Source organism: Haliaeetus albicilla, chromosome 18, assembly GCF_947461875.1.
Source record: "Haliaeetus albicilla chromosome 18, bHalAlb1.1, whole genome shotgun sequence".
Lineage (NCBI taxonomy): Eukaryota > Metazoa > Chordata > Aves > Accipitriformes > Accipitridae > Haliaeetus > Haliaeetus albicilla.
The window spans coordinates 1383210-1408349 of NC_091500.1; the positions used below are offsets into that span (position 1 = coordinate 1383210).

General features: G+C 55.6%; 1 protein-coding gene across 3 annotated transcripts in view; it reads right to left on the minus strand.

Annotated features, from left to right (window-relative positions):
• SCARA5 (scavenger receptor class A member 5) overlaps positions 1 to 25140 on the minus strand; it is a 37214-nt gene that overhangs the window by 3650 nt on the left and 8424 nt on the right. For all 3 annotated transcript variants that reach the window (XM_069805457.1, XM_069805456.1, XM_069805454.1), the window contains exons 4-7: positions 19141 to 19815; positions 13664 to 13744; positions 11176 to 11274; positions 3926 to 3973 (exon numbers count right to left, since the gene is read on the minus strand). In XM_069805457.1, the coding sequence (XP_069661558.1) occupies positions 3926 to 3973; positions 11176 to 11274; positions 13664 to 13744; positions 19141 to 19815 (903 nt within the window). The remainder of the gene's footprint in view (positions 1 to 3925; positions 3974 to 11175; positions 11275 to 13663; positions 13745 to 19140; positions 19816 to 25140) is intronic.

Sequence of the window (25140 nt, forward strand, 5' to 3'; positions counted from 1 at the left end):
CTGCTCAGATTTTTATTTAAAGACATTTTCTCAAAGCCAGCATTTGGGTTTGGGGTTTTTTTCACTATCAAAACACACGTTCCCATTAGAAATGTTCAAGGATATTACTTCTCAAATGTGAAGATAAATGGGCTTTGGATTGCTGTGTGAAGCATTTCCAGGCAGACCAAGATCTCCTCCTGGATGACCATCAACGCTCCATCCAGCTCATCCTCTAGATCCCATGGTGGTCCCTGGTGGAGAGGAGGTTGGAGGGCTGCACCCCACTTCCATGCCACCAAAACCACCACAACCACAGCCGCCACCAAAGTCCCAGCAATGTAAAAGGGAACAAAAACTTCTTGTCTGTGAATTTGCCGGTACATGGACCACGGCAGCTTCTCAAGTGATGAACCCAAAAGGTCTCCACCTCACGAAGAGGTGACTGGTGCAGAGGGAGCTGCTGAGCGCTGGGTAAAATCTGACATTGGTCGAACATCTGCTTTAACTCCGCGGTGGTAGGATGGCACGGGCAGCCGTGCTTGGCTGAGGTATCTTCGGGCACCTTGGCTAACCAAGCTGGTGACCACGAGGTTGGCGAAGCAGTGTCCCAACCTGACCCAGGCTCTTGGTGCTGGGAGGTGAAGGGTTAATGGGACATTTAGAGACCAGAGCAGCATTTGGGACCTGCTGCACAGAGATGCAACAGGTTTTGGCACTGCTGGCTGGCTGGGACCTGCACAAAAGTTTGTTTTTTTCATGTTTCAGGCTCTGGGTTTTCCCTGGCTCGCTCCCAGTGGGAACAGGGCCACCCCTTCCAGTGACCTCCAGAAAGCACAGTCCTTGCTTGGCCTCGGCACCGGCCGATCTCCCACTTCCAGGACCCGCTTGGGGTCAGGCTCAAGAAGGGGTCTGGAAACCCTGAGCAAGTTTTCCTGGATCTGGGCAGAGCATCAGGTTCACCAAGGAGCCAGGAAACATCTCCTGCTGTCCCTGAACCATCTCGCTGATATTATTCACAGCCGTGCCGTGGACCCGGAGGGGTGGCATCACATCTCAGCAGAGGGGCTCATTTGGGATGCTGCCGGCCGTCATCTTCGACCAGCCCCTGCCCTCTGGGTGGGATGTCTCCTCCCAGCCATTGAGCATCTTCGCTGAGGCAGCTGCCTTGGCTCACCCCAGGGATGGTGTCATCTGAGGGCTGGATGAAGCAACTCTTCCGAGTCGAACATGTGCACCGGAGCTGCGGACGCTGCCCGGAGAGCTGCTCCAACCAAGCCAAGCTTGTGCCGGGTCCAGCGCTGGTGTCCCCTGCTAGGGAGCCAGCCCAGCCTCCCTGCTCCAGGCGAGCAAGCGGAGGGTGGGATGTGGCCAGGGAAACCCAGGGTCCAGCACTTCTCCTTCTCCACTCGGGTTGAGGTGGCGAGGCACGCAGCGTCACCTTCCCGGCTCCGCATGTTTGGTGACCCCAACCACTGGCACCGCACCACCCTCGGTGGGGGATCCCCTTGCCTGCTTGCTCTCCGGGCACCAGGGAACATCGTGGCCTCGGGACCATTGTCCCTCTTGCACCCTGGAGCATCCTGGGGCAGGGGATCCTTCCCTGGGTGCTGCCACCTCAGGGCTGGGATGGCTACGGGAAAGCAACAGCTAAATGGGGCATGGTGGCCCCCACCAGGCATAATCCCCTCTGTGAAACCATCCAGCTCTGCCTCCAAAGCTGCCCACATTCCCTGGTGCCTGGTGAACAGGCAGGTGACTGACGATCCAGGACCACCCTATATCCAACATCAGCTCATTGCTCATCCTGTCCAGGACCAGCTCCATAGCTCCAACCCAAATCAGTTGCTCATCCCAAAGTCCTCATTCCTCCCTCCTATGAGTCTGTCCTCACCCCAGCCCTTCGCTGGATGCTCATCAGAGCCTGTGAGCGCTGGAAGACGAAGACTGCTTCCCCAAGGAGGGGAAGAGATGTGCAATCAGGGCACAGATCCAGGCACAGCCAGGACATTCCCATTAATCAGCAGGGTGAGGGCTGCTAATAAAGCCACAGAGCTCAGCCGCATGAGTCCTGGCCACAACCCTTCCACTTAGCCTCTAACAAGCATTGCTTAGAGGGCTAATAAAAGGTAATAAAACCCAGAAGTCTCCTCCCAAACCAGTGCCAGCTGCCCATAACGGCCCCACAGCCCAGCCCAGGGCTGTTTCCATGCCCACGAGCCCTGGGGACTCTGCAAAAGCTGCAGCTGGAGTCGGGGCTGGGCTCGGGTCCTGGCCCCAGCAAGCTGGCGGAGCCATGGGGAGATGCACCGGGACCGAAGTGGGTTGTGCTCCAGAAAATTGTCCAGGAACGGGCCCTCCTGGTCAGCAGCTCCAGAGGAGCATCCCAGCCGTGCTCTCTGCCTGCAGCAGCCCCGTGCCTGCGAAGTGGCCCAGCCCTGTCGGTCTCGGAGCAGCTCCCTGGCCCCTTCCCTTTCTAATAAACCCTGAAAGCATCATCCTGTGCGTGTGCATTTGTTTTGCTGCAGCAATTACTTTCAAACCCCTCGACCTCCCTGCTGCCCATCCCCCAAAAACAGCAAAACAAGAAAGGAAAAGCGAAAGAGGGGAAATAACTCCTGGTGGCCGAGAAAACAAGGGCCTGATTCTTTGCAGCTGGGCTGAGATATCATCTCCCCCTTCGTAATGGAGACCATCTGCCCCTAGTTCCCTGGGCTCCCCGCCACCCTCTCCTGCTGCCCCTGCTCCGCTCCGGTCCCTTTGGTTGGGGAACATGGATGCAAACGTCAAGTTTCCAGGGGGGGGATGTGGGGTGTGTCTATCCCGGGAAATTAAATAGTGATATACCCCATCATTTGTACTTTGCGGATGGGAACCAGCTGCGCTTGCCCACCAAGCAGTGGCTGGAGGGGGCTGGGGTCCTCGGTCCTTGCTGGGGTGCTCTTGCTTGGCACCGTTTGGGTGTTGTGGTGGCTGGTGGCAGGGACCTGGAGCCCCTCCATGGGCACCTGAGGCAGGAGGGATGTCCCTGGGGTGGCAGGAGGGATGTCCCCAAGAAGGAATGTCCCTGGGCAGGCAGGAGGGATATCCAAAGCTTGGAGGAAACCATCAGCATCTCCAGGGATCTCAGGGACAAGCTCCTTGCAAGGCATAGCCGTAGCGCAGCAGAGGGTGGGCAGGATCCAGCCCCAGGCTCATTCCCTGGTATTTCTTGGCTTGCCAGCCCAGGAGGCCAATGCTGGGGATCGGTGGACACGTGTTAGTCTTGGCCCCAGAAGAAACCCTAAAGCTGGGCACGGCCGTGGTCGGCAGCACGGTGTAGCCCAGGTGCCTCCATCCAAATGGGCATTTCCATCTTTAAGCCCTGGAAAAATGCCTCCTCGGGCCAATCCTGCCATGGGGTGATGGGTGGAAGAGATGTATCCTTCCAGCCCATCATTCCTCTTGCTGCCAGCTCTGGGCTGGCCCCAGGTTGGTGATGATGCTGTCTGCCAGCAAAACACTGGCACGGGTGGGCGAGCTCAGCCCTGAGCTTGATCCTGTTTGTTCCCTGGGGAAAAGTGGGGAGCAAAAACTCCCGGCCAGCTTCAGGCATCTTCAGTCCAACCCCAAGAGCCTGGCCGGGGTCTTGTCACACCAAGGGTTCCTGGGGCTGCAGAGCAAGATGCTTCCCCTGCTTGGCTCTGCCTTAACATCACGACCACTTTCCTCGAGCATCCTTGGTCCTTGCACACTGCTGACATCTCTCCCACATCCCTGCTGGCTCCTCCTTGCCCGCGCAGGGAAACCCAAGCACGGGGCTTAGCAGCCTCATCCCAGCAGTGACCACTGCTTTCATGCCCACTTTGCAGCAGGCATTTATTTCCCCCGCAGGCTCCTAACCCCTCCAAACACCACCGAAACCATGCCTGGAGCACCGGGGAGACAACTGCAAGTGAGCGCCTACCTGTGCTGCCGCCTCGGTCCCCCTTCTCTCCCTTCGGGCCTCGGTCACCTGGGAAAAGAAAAAGCACAGGGCATAAATCTAGCTAAAATCAGATTTTTACTGGATATCTTGCTCTTGGGTAATGCTGTGTGTCTGTAGCTCTTGGAGGGCTTTATCAGTTTGGGAAAACTGAGGCACGAAGCAGCAAATTATTTGTCAGGCCCTCTCCTGACCCTGCAGCCGTGCTGCAAGGTGATGGGACCCACCTTCTCACTCCCCCACCTTCTCCCGGGATCCTTCTTTTTAAAGGCAAAACCATCCTGGCCCTGGGAAAACACAGCTTTGTGCAGGATTTATCCCGCGTGGGGCCAGCCACTCCCTGGGCTCTGTGTGTTTGTATTTCATACCCAAAGTGGCTCCTTCCCTCTGCATCTCGGGGGGGGCCCAGCCCTGGGTCTCACCTCGGTGGGGGGGTTGGAGCTGTGCAATACCCCCCCAATCTGGGTGCAGGGTAAGGATGGGAGCATGGGGAACCCCCCAAAAATCCTCCTGGGGTGCATGTCCTGTAGCAGATGGAGGACGGAGGGTTGGTGGTCCCTCCAACCATCCCACCCCCTCTGCTACCCCCCCCAACCCTGAACAGCCAAGCCCTTCCTGCAGGGCAGTAGCAGAACAGGAATAAGGGAAAGTAAACCCTGAATTTGGGGCTGAAAACCCCTATTTGGGACTCAAAATGCTGCGTTTTGCCAGGGTTAGGGACGGGGACGTGGTTTCCCACAGCCTCGATGGCGCATCGACCCTTCCTGCCCCCAGCTGGTACCTCCTCATGAGCAGATTTGCTGAACCCAAACCCCATATCCATTGAGAAACAATGATGCTGGAGGGTTCAGACCAGCTGGGTAAACAGGCTGCCTTCAAAACCACGCCTATTTCCATATAAAAATAATGAGCTGAATAATTATCTGTGTCATGGCTTGGCTTTCTCTGCAGCTCGCCAGGCATGGGCTGCCTCTGCCTGCATCCCACCACCTCCCTTAACCCCTGCCCAAACTCCGGCTTTGCTCCTGGCAGGCAGCAGCCGTGTTTTCCTTTGTGTGCACCACAGAAAACACTGTCCTGAGTGGGACCGTGGGCTTGGCTTTGCTGGTCCTGGCTTTGACCCAAGGCTGCAGAGGGAAGGGGCTGGAGAAGGCTCCAGGCTGCTCCGGCCAGCGATGCTCCGGGTGAGACCCAGCCCTGCGGCACGGCCTCGCTTCAACATATCCTCCTCTTTTGTCTCCGTGTAAGAACAACAAACAACACAGACACACACACTCAGAAATTTCTTATAAAATAATAAAAAAAAAAAACCAAACCCGCGTGCAGGAAATTCTTGCCCTTTAACTTGGAGGCTCTGGGAAGGCAAGATTGCTCCCCTGGGCAGCTGCAGCTGTGTCAGATGGAGGAAAGCTGCCTGCAGCCTGCCCCGCTGATGGGAACCAGATGACAACAGCCCCCCGAGCAGCAGGAGACGGCCAGAGATGCTGCTCGCCAGCATGTGATGGTACTGGGATGCTGGTGTGGCCCGTGCTCTCCACCACCTTCCTTCCCAAGCCCCGAGAAAAGGGGGTTGGAAAGCAACAGTTATGGTTCTTATGTGTTTGTCCCCAAAAATCCGGCTCTTCCAGAGCAGAAGTGCTTTCCCTGCAGGGTCTGGGCTGCATCCTATAGGGCATCCTATAGGGATGATGGAGAGAGGTGAAGGTGGAAAGGTGGAGCTCGAGGGACAGGAATATATCAGCCATGCTGGGCAGAAACGCTGTGAGCTGAAACTCCTGGAGTAAATAACTGCTGTATCGTTGCTGCTCTCAGAGAGGTGACAGCAACTGGGACAAATCAGGGACTTCAGTGATGCTGCAGGGGAAGGAAATACTCTGAAGGTGGGAGACCTCAACCACCAGAAATGGTTAGAAACCCTTAAGAAAAAAAACAAGGCAAAAAAATTCAGCACAAATTGAAACTGTACTGCACTGCTGCAAGAGGAACAGGTTGCCCAGAGAGGTGGTTGATGCCCCATCCCTGGAACCATTCAAGGTCAGGTTGGACGCGGCTCTGAGCAACCTGATCTGGTTGAAGATGTCCCTGCTCATGGCAGGGGGTTGGACTAGATGACCTTTAAAGGTCCCTTCCCACCCAAACCATTCTGTGAGTCTGTGATTCCATGAAGAGGCATGGCTGGCAGAAAGCAGCGGAGCTGGTGGTGAGACCTCTCCAGCAGCTGGGAATGCCACGGGGGAAACCAGGGGCTCCTGGCACAGGCAGAGCGAGATGCCCGGCAGCACATCTTCAAGGCCAGATGCTGCTCGCCTGGAAGCCCCGATGCGGGTGTCATTAGCCAACAGAGTGCACCCGGGTCTCCAAAAAAGCAGCAGGTGGCTTCAGCTTAAAGATGCTGAGCTGTTAACAATGGGTCTGGGGGCTCTTGAGGAGTGGGAACAGGTTACGGATGGGGCAGAAGGAGCTGGTGCAATGGGCTCTGTGGCTGGACCCATCCCAAATGCGGCTGGGGAAAAGCCCATCATCGAAGTCAATGCTGCTTTGGGATGGGTTAGTGGGTCTGACCAAAAGCACGCCATTCTAGGTGTGCTTCTCCTCCCCAACCCTGACCTGTGCTACTGCATTAGGCTTAAACTGCGTTGGTTTTTTGTTCGGTTTTTTTTTTAGCTTCATGTACATCTGGCAGAGGAAAGGCCTTTTAAAAGAAAGAAGCGCTTTACAGATGATGTCAACAGGCTTGCACGGGTGCTTTAAAACACATCCCATCCCCTCTGCTTATCCTTCCCCATCCACCTTGGCTTTTCCTGTGCAGTCCTCCAAGCCCCTTCATTTCCTTGCTCTCCTGGAAGGCTCTTCTCCTTCTTTTCTCTTTTTCCCTTCTTCCCACCTCTCTTTTCTTCACAGAAGCTCTCCGGTGAGCAGAGAGGACAGTCTCTTCAGTGGCACAGCTTGCTGACCTCACCCTGGGGTGAAGCCCAGCTCCCTGAGGTGTCAGGGCTGGAAAGCATCCCTAGCTGGGGACAAAGCCCTTGTGAGCTGGAAAGGAGACAGCCTCGGGGCTGGGACAGAGCCCACGAGTTCCGGAGACCCCCTTGCTGGCATCACTGCTGGTCCTCCCAGGAGGTCCTGCCCAGCGCCTTCACCCAACAAGTGCCAAGGTCTCGCTCGGCTGTTTCCCGCTGTGGGTGAATCAGTGCAGCTCAGTGTTTTTTTCTGGACTGCGCACACAATTTTGGCACAGATGCCACGATGAGTGACCCCCAGCTCTTCCCATGGCAGGAGCTCAGTCCCCACTGATGCCCTGCTCCTGGGCATCACCTCTGCTCCAAAAATCAGCACTGCTAACAGAGGCAGGGCACAAAACCTGCAAAGCTCATGGGAGAGGGCATCACTGGAGGAGGGTGGACAGAGCTCCTGGGTCTGCAGGGTGAGGTGGACCACCACAGTCTCAAAGCAAGCCCTAGGAGAAGCTGCAAAGCCCCATCTTCACAGGCAGAAACATGTTCTGCCTTCAGCAGCATGCCAAAAACCTCCTCCTTGCCTGCACGTGGTGTTTAGGAAGGGGTCTTCTCTTATTGCCCCGAATTTATCTATAAATTAGCGATCCCTACCTTGGCTCGGTTACTGCTGTTTCCTCCTGAACGTGTTCCCTGCACGATGTTCTCCACGGAAGAGTGAAGAAGACTGATGTACACTGACTTTCCAGAATAATTTTCCCCATTTGGAAATGAGGAAAATAATACTCCACTGGGGTAATTTTGAGGGAAAATGCATCAAGGATAGGAAAATACCAACAGGGGAAAATACTCATGACTCTGCTGTGGAGAGGAGAAACGAGCCCTTGACCAGGTCAGACCATCTCTGTGAGACGGTTTGACTCGGGTTTTTTGGTGAGGAGGCTCATCCACCCCAGATGCCCCCTGCCCCACGACAGGCTGCATTTCCCAGGGAACTGATAGCTCTTCTGTGCTCAGAAGAAAGTCATTATAGATGTGTAAGACTAGTGCTGCAGAAAAACAGGCCTTTACTTAAAGCTTGGGCTTGGACCATTGCCTGGCTTGGTGTCTGTTTCCTATAAATTTCAGAGAATCCTATAAACTGTAGAAATTCAGTGCTTGCTGCCAGCGTGGTTTGTTATTTATTGGAGAAGGGGTTGGATGGAACCCCCTTATCTGAGCACCCCTGACCTCTGGGAGGTGGGAAACAGGGGCTGTAGTTTGGGGCTCCCTTCGTAGGGGACACAGCCAAGCCCTGGAGGTGACCTCCATCCACATGGGCCAGCAAGGGGAGGTGGAGGCAGGGACCCCTGTGCTGGTGATGGGCTCTGGTGGGACCTGGGGGTGGTTCATGCCCCTGGGGAGAACACCTGATGGCTTTGCTGCCGTGGAGTCATCCTCACCCCAAACCAAGGACGCCTCCAAGAAACGCCCAAGGAAGGGGGTGCATCAAGGCCACGGCTGGTGGAGCCTTGGAGACAGCTTAACCTTCTTCAAGCCAAGAGGTCTCCTCAGATAGAGGGATTACTCTATACCAGTGAAAGGATGATAGCCAGAAGCAATGTACCGCATGGCAAAGATCCACCGACCCTTTGGCATGCCATCTGACCCATTACCTCCCAAAACCAAGAGCAGAAGTGCTTCATCTCCCAAGGCAAGGGGGCTTGAGTTGCAGACTGGCTTTGGGGAAGGGTCACCAAGCTTGTGGGGGTTGATGCTCTACTACTGTGGCGCGGCCACGGCTCTCCCCTGAAGGCAGGGGCTGTGCTGGGGGTGGTCTTCGCCACCTCCTGGGCTGGTAAGCCCTGGAGAAAGACTTCATCCTCTGTGTTGTGCCTCCAGAGAGCTTCTTGCTGCAGCTGTGGTGCCCACCACGGGGTCTGTTAACACATCTCAGCACTGACCCAGCACCGCAGGGTGGAAATGCGTTGCAGGAGCCCATCAACCTCCTTCCTCCAGAAGGGACCCGTCCCCTGGGGATGCACTTTGCAGAACAAATCTGTCATCAGGGCTTGGTCGTCTGCTGAAGCCCAATTCAACTGGCCCAGGCTCCTCAGGATAATTTGCTTGTCTAATGAGTGCTTGGCACCGGCCAGTGAGAAAAGCCCACTTTCCTCTGCTCCGGGGAAGGAAAGGAAACAGCGGTCCCGAAGCGCGTTGTGGTTTTGGTTGGCGGACCTCGGCGTTTGATGTGCTGCCAGGAACATCTCGGCGCCAATGTCTCCCTTGCGTTAGCACCCGTCCCTGCAGCGCTCATGCCTTTGCAAGGCTTGTGCCAGGGACATATCCAGGGATTCATCTGACCCTCTGCAGCATCAGACCAGGCGTTTTCACCCCGCAGCTCAGATGAAGTCCTGCACCCCCACAACACATTATTGCAATCCTGCAGGCCAGAGTTACCTCCAAAAAACCCGAGAGAGCACTGGAAAACAAGCATGAAATGCTGATTTCTTTATTCTTGCACCACGTAGGGCTCTGTGCCCCACTGGCAGCCTCTGCCTCGGTGGGAGGATGGAGACTTGTCCCAGCCACATCATACCAGAAACCCTGGGCGTCCAGTTAGATGGGATGGGGTGATGGAAGTAACACCCAGCAGTGCTCTTCAAGACTACACAGCACTGCATAAATATTGTCTAACCAGCCACATGGCTTGGAGAGCCATCTCCAGCAGCTAACTGTCCTCAGGAGGTCAGCTTGTGCCCGGACTGGGGTGACTGGGAAAGCAGTGGGATGAACAGAGCCATCGTGTCGGTAGGGCGGGTGATCACAGCAGCGAGGGCTTGAGGGAAAGAGGACCAGACGGGTGGTAATCCTGCAGGAAACCTTCTTGCCTTGGGCCACAGCTCTGGGAGCTTCATGCTGCTCCCTTGCTACAGGAGGCCACCGGCAGCATCTCATCTCCTGCATCTCCTTTCTGCCTGGATCTAAAGCTCCCTGGGGCTGCACCAGGAGGCGCTGGCACTGGGAGGCAGATGGCGTGTCCCTAGGAAAAGTCCTTCTCCTAAAGACACCACAAAGAGGAGAAGGGATGGCAGATGTGCTCCTGCCCCTAGACTACAAGGAGCTTTCTGATGGCATGCAAGATAAAGGAGATGTCCACCGCTGTGGCTACCACATGTGAAGGATGGGCCACCAGACGCAACGTGGGGGTGTCACCCCAACCCCTGCCCCTGGCAATGACCAGCACTTTGGAGGACGTACAAGAAAATTGGACGCAAACTCTGGCCAGCTTGCCAGCTCCATGCCAACTTTGCAGATAGACCAGAGAGAGGACACTTAAAGAGGATGTTTTCCTTCAGCTTTCACATGTGTAATTCACCCAAGGAGCTTGTTACATGAAAGCAAGAGCTTGCAAGACAGATAATGCATGGGACCTCTGGAAGAAATGACAGCAACACCCCCAGCCTGGAGGTTCTGGGCATTTTCCAGACCCGGACATTGGTCTGTGGCCATGGCCCCAGGTACTGGCGGCCAGCGTGGCCACGTCGCAGGTCAACATCATCCACAAGCATGAGATGAGGGGAATACACCACTTTGGCCACCGGCAACCAGGGGTTGTGTCCCTTCCTTGGGCTGCGCTCTTCCTGCCTCCCCCTGCCCACAAGGAATTTTGAGGCAGCAAAGATCATGGTTTGGGATTATCCATCCTGTTTTAGGTTGCAGCATGGAACTCCTTTTAAAAGGTGTCCTGGGACAGATCTGTCCTGCTAAATAGGTGTGTGGCCACTTCCTACACCCACAGCTTCTCCCTGCTCTTAGCTGGGGTGTGGTGAGGTGCTGCAAAACCACAGCAAGCCAGAAAAGGTCACCAGAAAACAAACACAAGGCTATTCCTAAAACCCTGCCGGAGCCAAGCGTGGGAGGGCAGCCCAGCAGGTCCTCACGGGGCTCTGGTGAGGGCTTGGTGCAGGCAGCGCTGCCTGCGCCGAGCCCCACTGCATGGCAGGAGCATCACAAACCCAACCGTTTTGCTCCTCTCCCTCCAAGCCCAACTCTCTCCACTGCTGTGCCTTGGTGGAAAGGTCTCCGTGCAGACGTTTTTCATGTGCACGCTCCCAGCTCAGCAAGATTTCCTCTCCCCCAAGGAGCTCCAGGAGGGTCCCAAGCCAGAGGACCCACCACTCTTACACCCATGACTCTGCCCCTCATCCCAATGGTCTCCAGAGCCAGTTTGCTGCCCAAAAAGCCCAGCCAGACCCCACAACCCAGCCGGGAGCATGCACAGAGGCTGGTCCTTACCTTTGAACCCCCGCATCCCCACTGGACCTGGAGGGCCAAGGTCTCCTTGGTCCCCTTTCAAGCCACGTGGTCCTGGTGGTCCTCTCTCCCCGGGTAGCCCTGCAGTGAGGACAAAGATGCAAAATGACTCTATTGCCACAGAGACCTACACAAACCAGATGTATACACACACACACACACACACACGTGTCCTGCTTGCCAGCAGATGTGCCAGTCGGTCTCTGGTTCTTTGCCAGGAGTCGGGGACCATCAGGAGGCACCTGAGAGTCCAGCCCATCCTCTCTTTCTGCACCTGCCCCTGGATATGGGATGGATTTAACCCAGAGACAGGCTCGTGCTAATGCAGCTCTGAGCATCTTAAGGCTCAGATGAAGGTAACTGGGCTCCAAAGCTGGTGACCAAGGAGGAAGAGTGAGGAGCCAGGGTGGAGCAGAGACCCCAAGGAGTCACGATGTGCCCAGTCTGAGCTGCAGGTCCCTCGCATCCATGCATGCTGACCAGGTGGGTTTGCTATTTATTGGAGAAGGGTTTGGATTAAAAACCCTTACCTGAGCACCCCTGAGCTCCAGGAGGTGGGAAGTGGGGGCTTTAGTCTGGGAGCTTGGGCTGCCTTTGTAGGGGACACAGCCAAGCCCTGGAGGTGACCTTCATCCCCGCGGGCCACCAAGGGGAGGTGGAGGGAGGGACCCCTGTGCTGGTGATGGGCTCTGGTGGGACCTGGCGTTGGTCCCACCAAATCGACCCAGAAGGGACTCAGCCCGAGCCTGAGTTTGGGTTAGATCCAAAGCTCCTTGGGGGTGAAACTCCTCCAGCACCTGAGCTCAGCCCCCTGCCTGGCGCGATGCTGCTGGTCTCCCCTGCCCGTATAGAGGGACCCCCGGATTCCCTGGGCGCTGCGCCTTCTGCCACTCCTGGGCTGGGCTTTTCCAAACTTAGTCAGTAGTTTCCTCTGGTTTAAGAGGAAAAAAAGGTGCCAGGAGGAATTTGGGCACCAGCTCTAGAGGACATGGTCTGGGGCTTAACTCTTTCCCTGCTGCATCTGGCCAACACCTCGCCTCCCTCCCAGGGGGATGCTGCAGCGTGTCACAACGTGGTTTCATATTTGGGTAGAGGAGCTGGGACAGAGGCAGGATGGTAGATCCGCTGTGCAAAAGGGGATTTACCAGGGATGCTTTACAATGCCTGGCTGCACCTGAACCTGAGCTTCCCATATCCAAAGGGCTGGTGCTGTGACCGCATCTGGAAAAGCACCAGAGAAAGCGAGACAGAGGAAGACCCAAAAATAGTGGCCCTTTCAGCAACTCTTCCTGAAGGTGAACCCTCCAGAGATTGTTTTGTTTTTCTGTTTAAACAAAAAAAAAAAAAAGAAAGAAAAGAGGAAAGCAGCCAGACGATATATTTCTGATGCTTGTTACACCCAAGAAAAACAGCCATGAATCTGTCAACGCAAAAAAATATAGCCGTCGGTGAAAGGAGCATGGGCAGCCAGCGCTGAGAAGGGCTTTCAGAGAGCGATTGGGTTTCCAGGCTGGCTCTGCCTAATTTGGCTGGTCCTGCCGCCCACCAGGGAGTGGGGGGAAACGGGGTACCAAAATATGAGGTTTTAAGACCAGCCTAATACCAGCAGCTCAGATGCACGGGGCCGGGGCGCTGAACCTGACTCTGACACCTACGTGGGTCATGTCTTCAGCAGTCAAGGTGAAGCCAGGGCTGGACATCCTCTGGGATGGAGAAGGAGGTCCATGCCCCTGGCAGGATGGGTCCTGTTGCCTCAATAGGAAAGAGCCTCTTGGGGACAGAAAATCCTTACCAAAGGGGATCCTCCATCACCTCTGTGCCATCCCTGGCTCTCAGATGCAAAGCCAGTATTTCTAGCTTTGGCTTAAAATTAGAAACAGGCTCAAGCCGAGTCCTGTTCCTCAGGGTGGGGGGTGTCTTCTGTTGTTTTTTTAATTGAATTTCTCTCAAAACCAATGGTTGGAATTAAGAAGGGGGGGAAAATATTGGCATTCTTCACATTGAAAAAAGCCTCAGAGCTGCAGCTGGTGGCCGAGTCCCCCCCGCCAGGCTGGAGGGACCCCACGCTGGGTCCCTGTGTGCTGCCAGGGGGGTGCAGGCAGCGGGGCCAGCCCTCGTACCTTGTAAGGGCTTGCTTTTAGTGAGCACGGGGTGATGGCCAGCCCCTGCACACACCTGGGCTGGGTGGCTGTGTCGAAGGAGCCTGGGGGCATCAACCTGCAGGTGATGGACCCTTGCAGCTCTCGCTGTCCTGGGGCCAGCTGGGAGATGAGACAGACTTTTTGCCCCTAAAGACTGGCTGTCTGGAGATGGGGCAGCAGGTTAATCCTGTTGTTCTTCAAGGCTTGTGCATAGCCAGCAAGGTCCCAAGGGACAGGTTGGGAAGTCACCAGGAGGTGTCCCGTTGACTCTATGGACTTTGGGTGAGGGCTTGCAGGGTTATGGGCACCCCGGATGTGTTATTCCTTACCTCGCAGCCCAGGCAGGCCGGGAAGACCAGGTTCACCCTCCATCCCTTCATTGCCTTGGTCTCCTTTGGGTCCTGGTGGCCCTGAAACACACAAAGGTATTGGAGCGCAGCCATCGTGCCCCAGCTTTGCAGCTGTGCAGCAGATGCATGTGTGCACGCACCCACCCACCCACCCTTCTCCAGCCATTAGCATTTATCAGGTGTCCAGGGACCTCTAACAAACACAGACCCCTGCAGACAGGAGCAAAGTGACAGCGAGGGAGCTTGCCAGCAGCCTTCCTCCATGATCTATGGATTTTGAAGGCCAAACACGACTACATCGACTTGTCTCACGTGCCAGAAAACTTCACCTTGCTGCTCCAGCGGTTCCACCTTGAGCGTGACTCTATGGGAAATTCCAGTCTCCTAGAATTTCCTTTTGACCAAAAGTTGTGACACCTCCAATAAAATAACGTTAGGGGGGGAAAAAACAAACAAAAAAGAAATGCATTTTGGAAATACTGAGATGAAGCTTTAGGAGGGGATTTGCATCACTGATCTCATCAGGAACTAGCCATTGGTAATTGCTTTGCAGTGTAAACTCTTGTGAGTGAGCAGAAAGTCCAACCCAGTAATAGAGTTATATTCCTTAGCCTGCAAAGGGCCAAGTCTGCAAAGCTGAAAACAATTATGAGCTAAATCAATTGGAAGAAAGAATTTGAACAGAAAAAAAAAAAAAAGACTCATGGGATGATAGAAAATAGGGCAGAGAGAGGCCTGGAGGGGTCATTTGGTCTTTGTCCTACCAAGCCAGGGCGATAATTGGAAACTGTTAAACACTGTTTTCCTAGAAACCCCAAAAGTCATAATCTCACAGTTGTGCAGAAAGCAAACAACCAGCCAGGGCTACAGGCAATGTGGTAATGCAAAAGGATCAGGAGGGGAAGAGGGGGAATGTTTAGCAGTCCTAATGAATGAGTAATTAGGATCTGCAAATATTATGCAGAAATCAGGGGGTTCCTGAGCAGATGAACCACAGCAAGCTCAGGAAACATCCCAAGCTGGAGATGGTCAGGTGCGGGGAGGAGACTACAGGGAAATATTGCATTAGCTTGCCCTGGGTTTCCTCTTCCCTAGGTGATGCACATCTCCGGGCACTAAGAGGACATGGGGATGGACCCTAGACCCTGTTCTCAGTTGGCAAAACAAAAGGATGCAAAGAACAATGGACACGCAGGAGAGCTGAGTACAATGAGGAGGCATTTTCGGGTGGGAACAAGAGGAACCACGAGCAGCAGGGATGCTGTCTGCCTGGGGAGAGGCAGGATTGTCCATGATGGAGAAGGTCCAGCAATGTTCAAGAGCTGCTCCATGGGCGAACACAGGGCAGGAGCCAGGTGAGGTGTTGCGTTGTGTGAAGGTGCTGGGATGGCTGGTGAAACAGTTTTCACTCCCATAGCATTAAAGAAGGGCGTTACACAACAGCCATTAAATCATTGAATCACAGAATGGTTTAGGTTGGAAGGCACATCCAGTCCAACCCCCTGCCATGAGCAGGGACATCTTCAACCAGATCAGGTTGCTCAGAGCCCCGTCCAACCTGACCTTGAATGGTTCCAGGGATGGGGCATCGACCACCTCTCTGGGCAACCTGGGCCAGTGCCTCACCACCCTCAGCGTAAAACCACATATTCTTAAATCCGCTTTCTTGCCTGCTGGAGTTTGAAAAACTGAATAGATGGGCAAATAAATAAGCAATAGGAAGCACCTGATTGCATAAATGGCCGGTATTAAGTATAGCCGTTGATTTTCAGTGCCTCAAAAGAGCAAGGGGGAGGTCAAGCCATGCCAGTTTGTTAAAGTGCAATAATGTGTGTATGTTTAGGCTGCCCCATATCACCCAAACCCTTCTGAAACAAAGAACTAATGGAGAATGTATTAAAATAAGTTGATACCATTAACTTCAGCCTACAGGGTGTTACAGAAAGCAGAGCTTGCCAGAGATCCATGGCTTTATAGAGGTGATGGTGAGTTTGATGGGTAGCAGTGGGAGTGTCAAGGCAAAGAGGTTTTTCTACTAGCGTATCTCCTCCCAAAGGTCCCAGGTGTCCCAGGACGAGCAGCAGCGAAAACTCTGTATGACCCAGCCATGCTCCTGGGTTCGGGTCAAGTTCTTCCCTCCCCTGCTGCACCCCAGTATAGCAAAGGTTGGGCTGCTGAAAACCACTTGCTTAAACAAAACAGATGCTTTCCCACCGTGAGCAAAACTAAAAGCAACCCTGGACATATTTGCAGTGGGAGCCACCAAGGCAAGGTCTCCCATTTCATCACCCTGACTTTGCCCCAGGCATCCTCTCCGAAGGGAAGGGGTCCCACACCAATGGCACTGGAGCAAAACTACTGCTGACATGAAATCTCTTGCTTCTCCCACGCTGGCTCCGGCACAGCTCGGCTGAAGTCCCTTGTGCAGGGGTAGCTCTGACAACTTCCATCTGCTCTGGTTTTATGGGCATACTGGGAAATAATCCACACTAGGGCCCCACCTCAGTTCTGTTAACCCTGGAAGGGACATGGGAGCTGCCCACTCAGGGCACCTCTCAGTGGGATTTGGGTTGGAGCTGCCCTTCCTTCTTAAAATCAGCTGCTACAGTGCAGCTGCCTAGTCCTCTGCCACCATCTCATCTCATCTCATCTCATCTCATCTCATCTCATCTCATCTCATCTCATGTCTTCTACCATCTCAGAAGAGCATCCCACAGGACATTGCGGAGGTCAAGGGCATGGACAGGCTAAGAAGGGAACTAAGTTTTGTGGAGGATGACCATGGGCAACAGACAATCTCATCTGCTCCGTAAGAGCTGGAGACTGGGAGAAGGCAGCCAGGGAAGAGACATGTTGTCCCTTACTCCCTTTCTCTAATGCCTAGGCTTAGAAATGGGGCTTGGGCTTGGCAGATCGTCGGGTTGATCCTGTCTGCTGGCTCCTAGGTTTTGGCATTCATCCCTCAGAGCTATTCCCACAGTAGCAAGCCCTGTGGTCCATCAGCCACCAGAACATCACCTCTTGGCTACATCCAGGCAGCTCCATGAGCAGAGATGGTCCCATCCCCAGGGACAGCTGGTGGGATGGGACACAGGGAGCAGCTGGGGTGGAGGACGGAGGAGCACTGGGAGGGGCAGTTGGGAGAGGCTGAGCAGCACTGCAGACACCGTGCCAAGCTGGTCCCCACCCCAGAGGGTTTGGGGTTTACACTTGGGAAAGAAAACCCCAGCCCAGATGCACCCCTGCTTCACCCGCCTGCCTGCACAGGGCTGGGCTGCTCGCTGCACCAGCAGAGGAGAAAAACCTTCCAAAACCATCGGGATGAGGACTTTCATGACGTGCGCAGATCTGATGGCCAGATGGGACCGTTGCAATCATCCCACCAGACCTGCTGCGAGCCAGCACATCCCACCCAGTGAGTTGTGCGAGTGGATCCAGGCGGGCGGTGGATCTCAGGCATCCTCCCTCCTGGTGACACCGTTATTTAAGACCCAGAGCCCCTCTGTGCTGCGAGGCCAAGCCCTCTCCGAGGCACGTGAGCTGCTTGGCATGGTCGGCTGCTGGAGATGAGCCTGGGGACCTCCCGAGGCTGCCATCGCCAGCAAACAGCCTCAAAATCCAGAGCCCAGGGTAGCTAAAGTCTTGGGGGAAGGAAAATGCACCCCCAAGCAGGCAGCGCTGCATCACCCAGGACTGGCTCTGCTGGTGCAAATCCAGCTGGGAGCACAATGGATTCATCCAAGGACATCTGGAGCCAGGGTAAAGCCAGCTGGGCACAAGGCTCCTAAAATTATCCACAACACATCGCTGCCGACAGAAAGCAGGGAAGGAGGAGGGATGGGGAGAGAGGGAAGTCGGGGCTGCCAGGAATGTGTCAGGGCAGCGGCTGATAAATCAGGTGCTGGCCCGTTGGGAGGGGATTTGTTTTGCTTTCTGGTTATGTTAATTGGATTAACATGGCGCATGGGTATCAGGCTCCGTGACGGCCCCCTTCCTCGGTGGCTTCATCCAAGAGAGGGTGACATCCTCCCCATGGCAGTGTGGGGAAGAGAGGGCACCAGGGGTGGGTAGGCACCTAGCAAAACCTCAAAGCAATGGCTGCGACGTGGTCCCAGCAGCCCTGAAGCAGGCGTTGGGAGCCAACGTCCCCCAGGGACCAGGGAAATTACCCCAGTGAGTTGCTGGTACCCACAGGTGATGGTTGGCCTGGATGGGGAGATGTAGCTGCTGTGGTTCAAACCACATCTGTCCCCTCTTGGCTCAGCACACGGCCAGAGGGAGCAAGTGCCTTGGCGTCAGCTCCTTTCTTCCCCATCTGGTATTTCAGCTGGAAGCACCAGAAATGTGCAACAGCCTGTCGCATCTCCGCAAGTGCAAATCAACAGCCTAGAAGTGGGACAGCAACTGCCCCCCAACCTCTTGCTCTGCCCCCAGGAGCTTGCATTGGGCTCTTCTGTGTTTCTTCATGGTTTTTCCCCCCTCCCATGGCCAGTTCATTCCCTGGGACTGTGATCAGGTCATGGCATTTAACAGCCACCAATGTGTCCTGAATGAATTTGTCCAGCTCCTGCACTCATGAGATAATGGTGTGACAAATGGCTGGATCTTGGAGATAATGAAGACAAAGGGAGTAGATGCTTAGCAGACTGAGGGGAGGATTACCAAGGTAACCATATAACTAAAAAAAAAAAAGGGTATCAGGAAAACTAGGGTCAATGGTCAAGAGTTAGCAGGGATGGGTGGTTTATTTCACCACACTGAGGGTGGTGAGACACTGGCCCAGGTTGCCCAGAGAGGTGGTCGCTGCCCCATCCCTGGAACCATCCAAGGTCAGGTTGGACGGGGCTCTGAGCAACCTGATCTGGTTGAAGATGTCCCTGCCCATGGCAGGGGATTGCACTAGATGACCTTGAAAGGTCCCTTCCAACCCAAACCGCTCTGTGAGTCGATGATTCTATGATTTGGGAGGGGCTGAGGGTGGTAAAGGAGAAGATGGGAGGGGGAAAATGGAGTAAAGGGGATGTATGGTGAAGTGAATTATGTGATTGATGATGACTGAGGGTACTGGTGGGCAGCATTCTGTTTGATCGCCGCAGTACGAAGCAGGGCAAGAAACGCCCCCGTCTCTGCCGCGCTCGGTCTGGTTCACTTTCATGGTCAGGAGGGACCTGGCAGTTTTTTCCTGGCATCTTTGAGGGCACCTTGGGAGCTTTCTTCCTAACATGGATGGAGGAGCATTTGGGGAGTCCCAGAGTCCAAGGTAATGGAGACACCTGAACATCACAGACACCTAAACAGTGGTGCCTGGTGGATTTGATACACCAAGGAGTACCTGAAACATCCCCACAGGACATCCCCATGCCACAGCACCACCCAAAGCACAGAGAACACCCCCCATCCTCACAGCAGCTTCATGCACCGATGAGGGAGCTGCTTACAAGAGACGCTCGGCTTACCCCGTATGACAGAGATGTTCTTCAGTGCGACAGAGTGCTCCCAGTCCTTCAGCCGCAGGTCCTCTGTCACGTTGTTGAGGATGGCCAGCTCGTGCTTCAGCTGCTCCTCCATGGCTATATGGATGAGACGCATCTGCCGGGCATCTTCGGTGGCGTTGCTGATCAGCACCTGCAGGTCCTGGATGCGGGTATGGTGGATGTTGACGTCATAGGAGAAGGTCCTGTTCATGGTGTCCATGGCCCCGCTCACGGTCGTCACCTGGTCACTCAGGCTCTCCACCCTGCTGCCCAGGTGGCTCAGGAGATGGTCATGGTGCTGCAGCAGCAGCCGGCTGCTGTTGCCTTCCACGGAGAGCTTGTACATCTCCTGCTGAGCCGCGTCGCTCTGCTGGGTCAAGCTGTCCCAGAGGTTGGACACTGCCTTGTCGGTTTGGCTGGCCTGGGTCTGCAGGCTCCAGAGAAGCCCTTCCAGCTTCTGCAGTGACCCCGTCATGAGGAACAAGGAGTCTGAGTGGTTCTGCAGGAGGTCCTGGAGCCTCCAGATGTGATCCAGCACATCCCCCTTCACAGGTAGGTGCAGCAGCTTCAGCTGCATGTCCCGAAAGCTCTCGTTGAGGCGGTTGACGTTCCCCATCAGCACCTTCAGGTCCTCGGGGGATGTCTGCGGTCTGGAGACTGCAAGGGATGGAGAGGAGTGGGACATCAGAACCACCCCATGGAGGTGGGGACCCGCCTGAGAGGTGCAACCCCGTCTCCTCCCAAGGAGTGCTTGGACATCCCCCCGTTCCTTGGTGCTTGGAGGTAGAAGCCCAACCTCATAGCCCCAAAAGGCTCATCTCACCAGCCCCTCTTTGGCCCCACGGTTTTCTCCACGGTTGGAGAAGGAGGTTGGTTGCTGAAGGGCTGGAGAAGGAGGCACCTCGCTCGGGAGGGACAGCAAAGGCTCCCAGCAGCTCTGGGCTTCAGTGTGGCTCTGGGCTTTGCCAGATGGGTCACGATGCTACAAAGCTCTGCCTCATGGCTTCACCCGGCTCGCGTTTGCCTTTGGTCAGAGGACTGACTGCTAACACCATCCGCTTCCCTCTCCTAAAAACAGACCTTAAAACCCGCTTCTTCCCCCACTGAGGTTTTAATTTTAATTTTAACAATCAGGTTTCCCTTCTGGCCACTGATCTTGGACCTCAGCTCAGCCCCTTGCTCTATAATGAAGACCATGAGGCTGGCTCGGCAGGTCTCCACGGCGCTGGGTGCGGTTTGCTGTCAGCCTCCAAGCACCACGTCCCGCATCCCGGGGCTGCCACGGCTCTTCCCGAGGGAGGAAACCCACCCTGGCTCAGGAGCATCCTTCACCCCCTGCCTCTGCATCGCCCGTGGCAGGGAGTTCCTGGCCACCCAGGCACCCACCCCAAACTCCTCCTGACCTGGCACCAGCTCCCAGAGCACCGAGTCGGGGTTCAGAAAGGGAACCTAGAAATTTGGGGGGAACCTTTTGCTCTCAGCAGTCCTAGCACCGCTCCAACAACCCTCTGCCCAACAAGCCCAGTAGCACCCAGTAAAGCCCGATTCTGGACCCCATCACCCCACCGCACACCTTGGTGCCCCCCAAAAAGGCTGATCCAGGCAGGGGAATATAATGTCCCTCTGCCTTGTGTTGATGCTGGGTCTCCAATGCAGCCCGGGGTGGGGGACTCAAAGCCAAATCCACACAAATAATGAGATTTTTTTTTTTTTAAAATAAATAATCCCCATTGTTCTTTAAGCTGTGGTGGGGCTTCGGCTGGCGTGACGCCGCGGGCTGGCGCAGGACCGGCCTGGCAGCTCACCCCCTCATTTCCATGGAGGAGAAACGGAGCGAAGCCATTTGGTTTGAATTAAAATCGCAGGAATAAGGAGAGGGTGAAAGCAGACGTGCACACGCGAAGAGCTCCAGGCCCCCCCACGCCAGGCTTGGGGCCACCCGCAGCGGTGGCACTGGGTGCCCGGCGTGGGGACTGGGGGGACCCGCCGTGCCCAGAGAGGGGCTGTGGGAGCACCGTGGGGCGAGCAGCCCCCCCAGCTCTGCCACGGGCTGGTGGGTGCCATAACAGAGGAGCTGAGCATCTTCCAGACACTGAAGGCATCTTTCCCCCGTTAATTAGCCCCCGTTAACTAATCCCGCTGCTGGACTGTCCCAGTTCCCCAGCCTGCCAGCTCGGCGTTCTCCTCCTGGGGCATGGGGACGCTTTTTGGTCCCCTCTGTGCATCCCTGCTTGTCACCCGCATCACTGCAGGGGGGACATCTCAATGTCACCGGTTATCGCCCGTCCCTGCCGTGCCAGGCACCCAGTGGGCACCGTCTTTGCCCATGGGGGTTCACAACGGGGAAGGCAACCAAGCGACATCCCCAAGGCCACCCCGAGAGGGGACAACTGGCAAGGAAAGACCTTGGGAAAAATCGCCACAGGGCTGGCAAATGGGTGGGTGCCGCTGCCTTCTGCGTGGGTGACCAAAGCTGTTGTGTCAAGTGTTTCTCGACTCAGGGTGCCCATGATGGGTGCAGAGACAACCCACGGCTTCCTTGCAATGAAACCAAGGGGGAAAACAACGCTGTGTAGCCAGCACAAGGGGAAATAACCCAAATCCCAGGTCCTGCGGTGGCCGAGGGCTGGGAAGCATGGGCGGGCTCCTCTCCTTTGCACCTGCGGTTAGCTGCAAAGCCCGCGGAGTTCTCCAAATTCCCATAAATCACTTCCAATAACCAGCTGGGATCCCCGCGGCTCTCCTCTGCCCAGCTCTGGCACCGCAGACGCCAACCCGAGAGCAGCAACTGAGGCTGCTCCAGAGCATCCCGCAGCCAAAACCACGCCGGGAAGCTTCCAAGCAGCAACACCTCCAGCCTTGGGCTGCTCTGTGCATGCACGTACATGCGTGCCAGCGGCTCTCCTGCCTCCCAAATCTTCTGCCTCCCACTTTCCACTTGCCGGGTTGGTAGGACGGACTAATCCTGCCGCAAGGCAGAGGCACGGACATCGCACCGCTCAGCAGGTGAAGCTGTGGGCCAGGGCTGCAGGCGCAGGGCTGAGCCAGAGGAGCAGAACGTGGGCGTTGTGGGCCCGTAACACCCTCCTCGGTTTCTCTTCTTCGCATGAAATCGAGTGCTGGGAAGCGTTAGGGTTGCTAGGAGCCTGGAGTACACACACAGAGGCATGCACAGAGCTCATGTGCGCACACACACGCTCACACACGCATGCAGGCATGGGCACAGCACAGATACTTAAGCACACGAGTACATGCATGCCTGTGCATAGCACAGACATGTACACAGACACACACACACGCATGCACACAGCGTGCGCACACACACATGCACGCAGCACATGTGCAGGCACACGGCACACACATGCGCACATACAGGCATGCACCCAGTGCGCATACCCATGAATGCACCCAGTGCAGACATGCAAATGCGCATGCATGCATACACACACGAATGCACACACACATGCATGCACACAGTGTGCACACAAATGCATGCTGCACGCATGCATGCACACAGCGCACAGAAACACACACACACACGTATGCACACATGCACCCAGCACTGACATGTTCCCTGCCATGGAGCCCCAAAATATCGCCTGGCAGCACTGGGGGTGAGCTAACGGTCCTCAAAAGGCTCCGCGAGCAGCTTCTCCCTCCTGCTCTTGTGCTTTGGGGACATGCTGTCGTCCTGGCTGCTGTCCCCACTGGTGTTTCAAGGAGAAAAAGTCTGCAAGAATTCCACGGTCCTACCCCAAAATCCTTTCCAGGCCCTTCTGCTGCTGCTGAACCGAGCAGCACCACCCCTGTGCAAGGTCATGGCTTGCACACGTGCTCGCGGGCATGCACGTGGGCGTGAAAGGTGCTAAAAAGCTAACGGGCATCGAACGAAGGTGGCACAGTAGAGCCCTAGAGAGACAGAAGGAGGCGGTTTCATGTGGGTAACCCATGGAACAGCTTGCTGCAGGAAGGCTGGAAAAGTACAAGGCGAGAAATGCCTTGAGGTTACTAAATATACATATATTTATATAAATGCATACCTATATGCACACAGCACAATGCAAATGTGCATGCATGCACCTGCCCTCTCTGCACACCTGCATTGCAACCAGTGCAGATGCACCCTGAGCTGCACACACACACACACACGAGTCACGCTCACACACATTTTTGCACGACGGGGACCAGCTTGCTCCAGGGGAGCGTTTCGTGCCTGCACGCCATCGGCTCTGCCAGAGGTAATCCGGCCTCGATGGAAACCACCGCTTCACTGGGGCTAATGAAGAATGTGACCCGTGCCCTCGCGCTCCTGCTAATAATTTTCATGTGACTCGTCTCGGAGGAGCCTTGCAGAGGGGACAAGCACGCACACGCACAGCCGTGCACGCACACCGCTGCACTGCGCACCCTCACTGCCGCCCGGACCCGCTCCCGGGGGCACCCGTGCACCACGAGCACGTACAGGCACCTGCACCCTTGCACGGACCCAAAATCCGTCTTCCCCATTTTAGGCTCACGTATAGCCAAGGTGATGCTGCAAAGCAGATGCGTGCACGTTGAATACGGAAGTTTTCACCATCCTTGGCAATCCAAGTTTTGCAGCGTTACCCAGCTGCCGAAAACCAAGAGGCTGCATGCAAAGTCTCTCAGGACACCTCAGTTTGGTCTCCAAGCTGGAAGCGCTGCTGAAGATTTGGACCCAGCTGTGAGCCCCGGGGCATTGCCACTGGCTCCCCTGGGTTTTATTTCTATGGGGCAGTCGGCCAGATGCTGAGCACGAGGTTCAACACGCAACTGGATGCACAACGGCAGCGAGTCTGGGCATCCCAAACCTCCAGCCCAAATATGAGCCCAACATCCTACGGCCTCAGCCCTGCGCGAGAGCATCTCCTCCAGCGTTTCGGAAAGGGTGGAAACCAAGCCCTAGGCTGGGAAAACAGCTGCAGGAGAAGGATTTGGGGAAGGATGGGGAGAGGGGGACAGTGGGGAGCAGCCAGCACTTGGCTCCAGCATGAGTTTCAGGGCTTATTAGCCCAGGCAGAGGGCCACAGGGCCCCGCTGCCGGCAGCTTTTCGGTGGCTCAGGTTTGCTTCGTGTCCCCAGGGAGATGCCGGCCGCAGGCACAGACCCGCTTTGGAGCCAGCTCATGGGGAGCAGGAGGAGTTTGCGCTGGAGCTGACCGGGGAGCGCTCACACCATGGGGCTGGGGCTGTTGCTCTCATCTCTGCTGGCATCCTTGGAACATGAGTTTTGGGGCTACAGCTCTTGAAACGGAGGATGCTTGTTTCCTTGGATGCTTCTGCCAGGCATCCAGGGGTGCCAAGCATGGAAATGTGGCCACTCTCAATATAAGCACGGAGATGGGGTGCAAGTCAGATGCCCATCTGTATGCACGGTTCACACGAAATCGCTTGGGTCATTAGCCGCGTCCTAACGAGCCCTGCCTGACCTCCTGCTGCTGCTGGAGCAGCTCAGGGCTGGGTGCCTGGGGTGCCTGGGCATGGGGCCAGGTAGGGATTTGGGTTCAAACACCAAAGTGCAAGTCTGTGCATGCAGGTGGCTGGGATTTAACCCAGACCTTGCAAAAAAGCCAAGACTGGAGTTCTAACCTTGGGCTAGGTGCCTTTTTAGTGGATGAGGAGAGGTCAGGGACAGGGAGAAAGGGAGTGTGTGTCCCCAGGAGCCAGAAAACTGCTGCCAGGCTTGCGAGAGAGGATATTAAAAGCAGGCTGCGTTGAAACCACCCCGGCTCTGTTGCTGAAAACATCCTGTTTCCGCAGCTCCGAGGTGGTTCAGGGTATTTTTGGCAGTTTACCCATTTTCGATCCCTTTTCACGGCATGTCTTGCGAGTCACAGGACACCTGCCCAAGCCTGCTTCAAAATGATGCCTGGGGGAGCTGCCTTGCCAAAAGCACCAGGTTCACCTCTCGGGAACACCAGCATGGATTCGGGGACTTATCTCCAGGGGGTGGTTTCCCGTG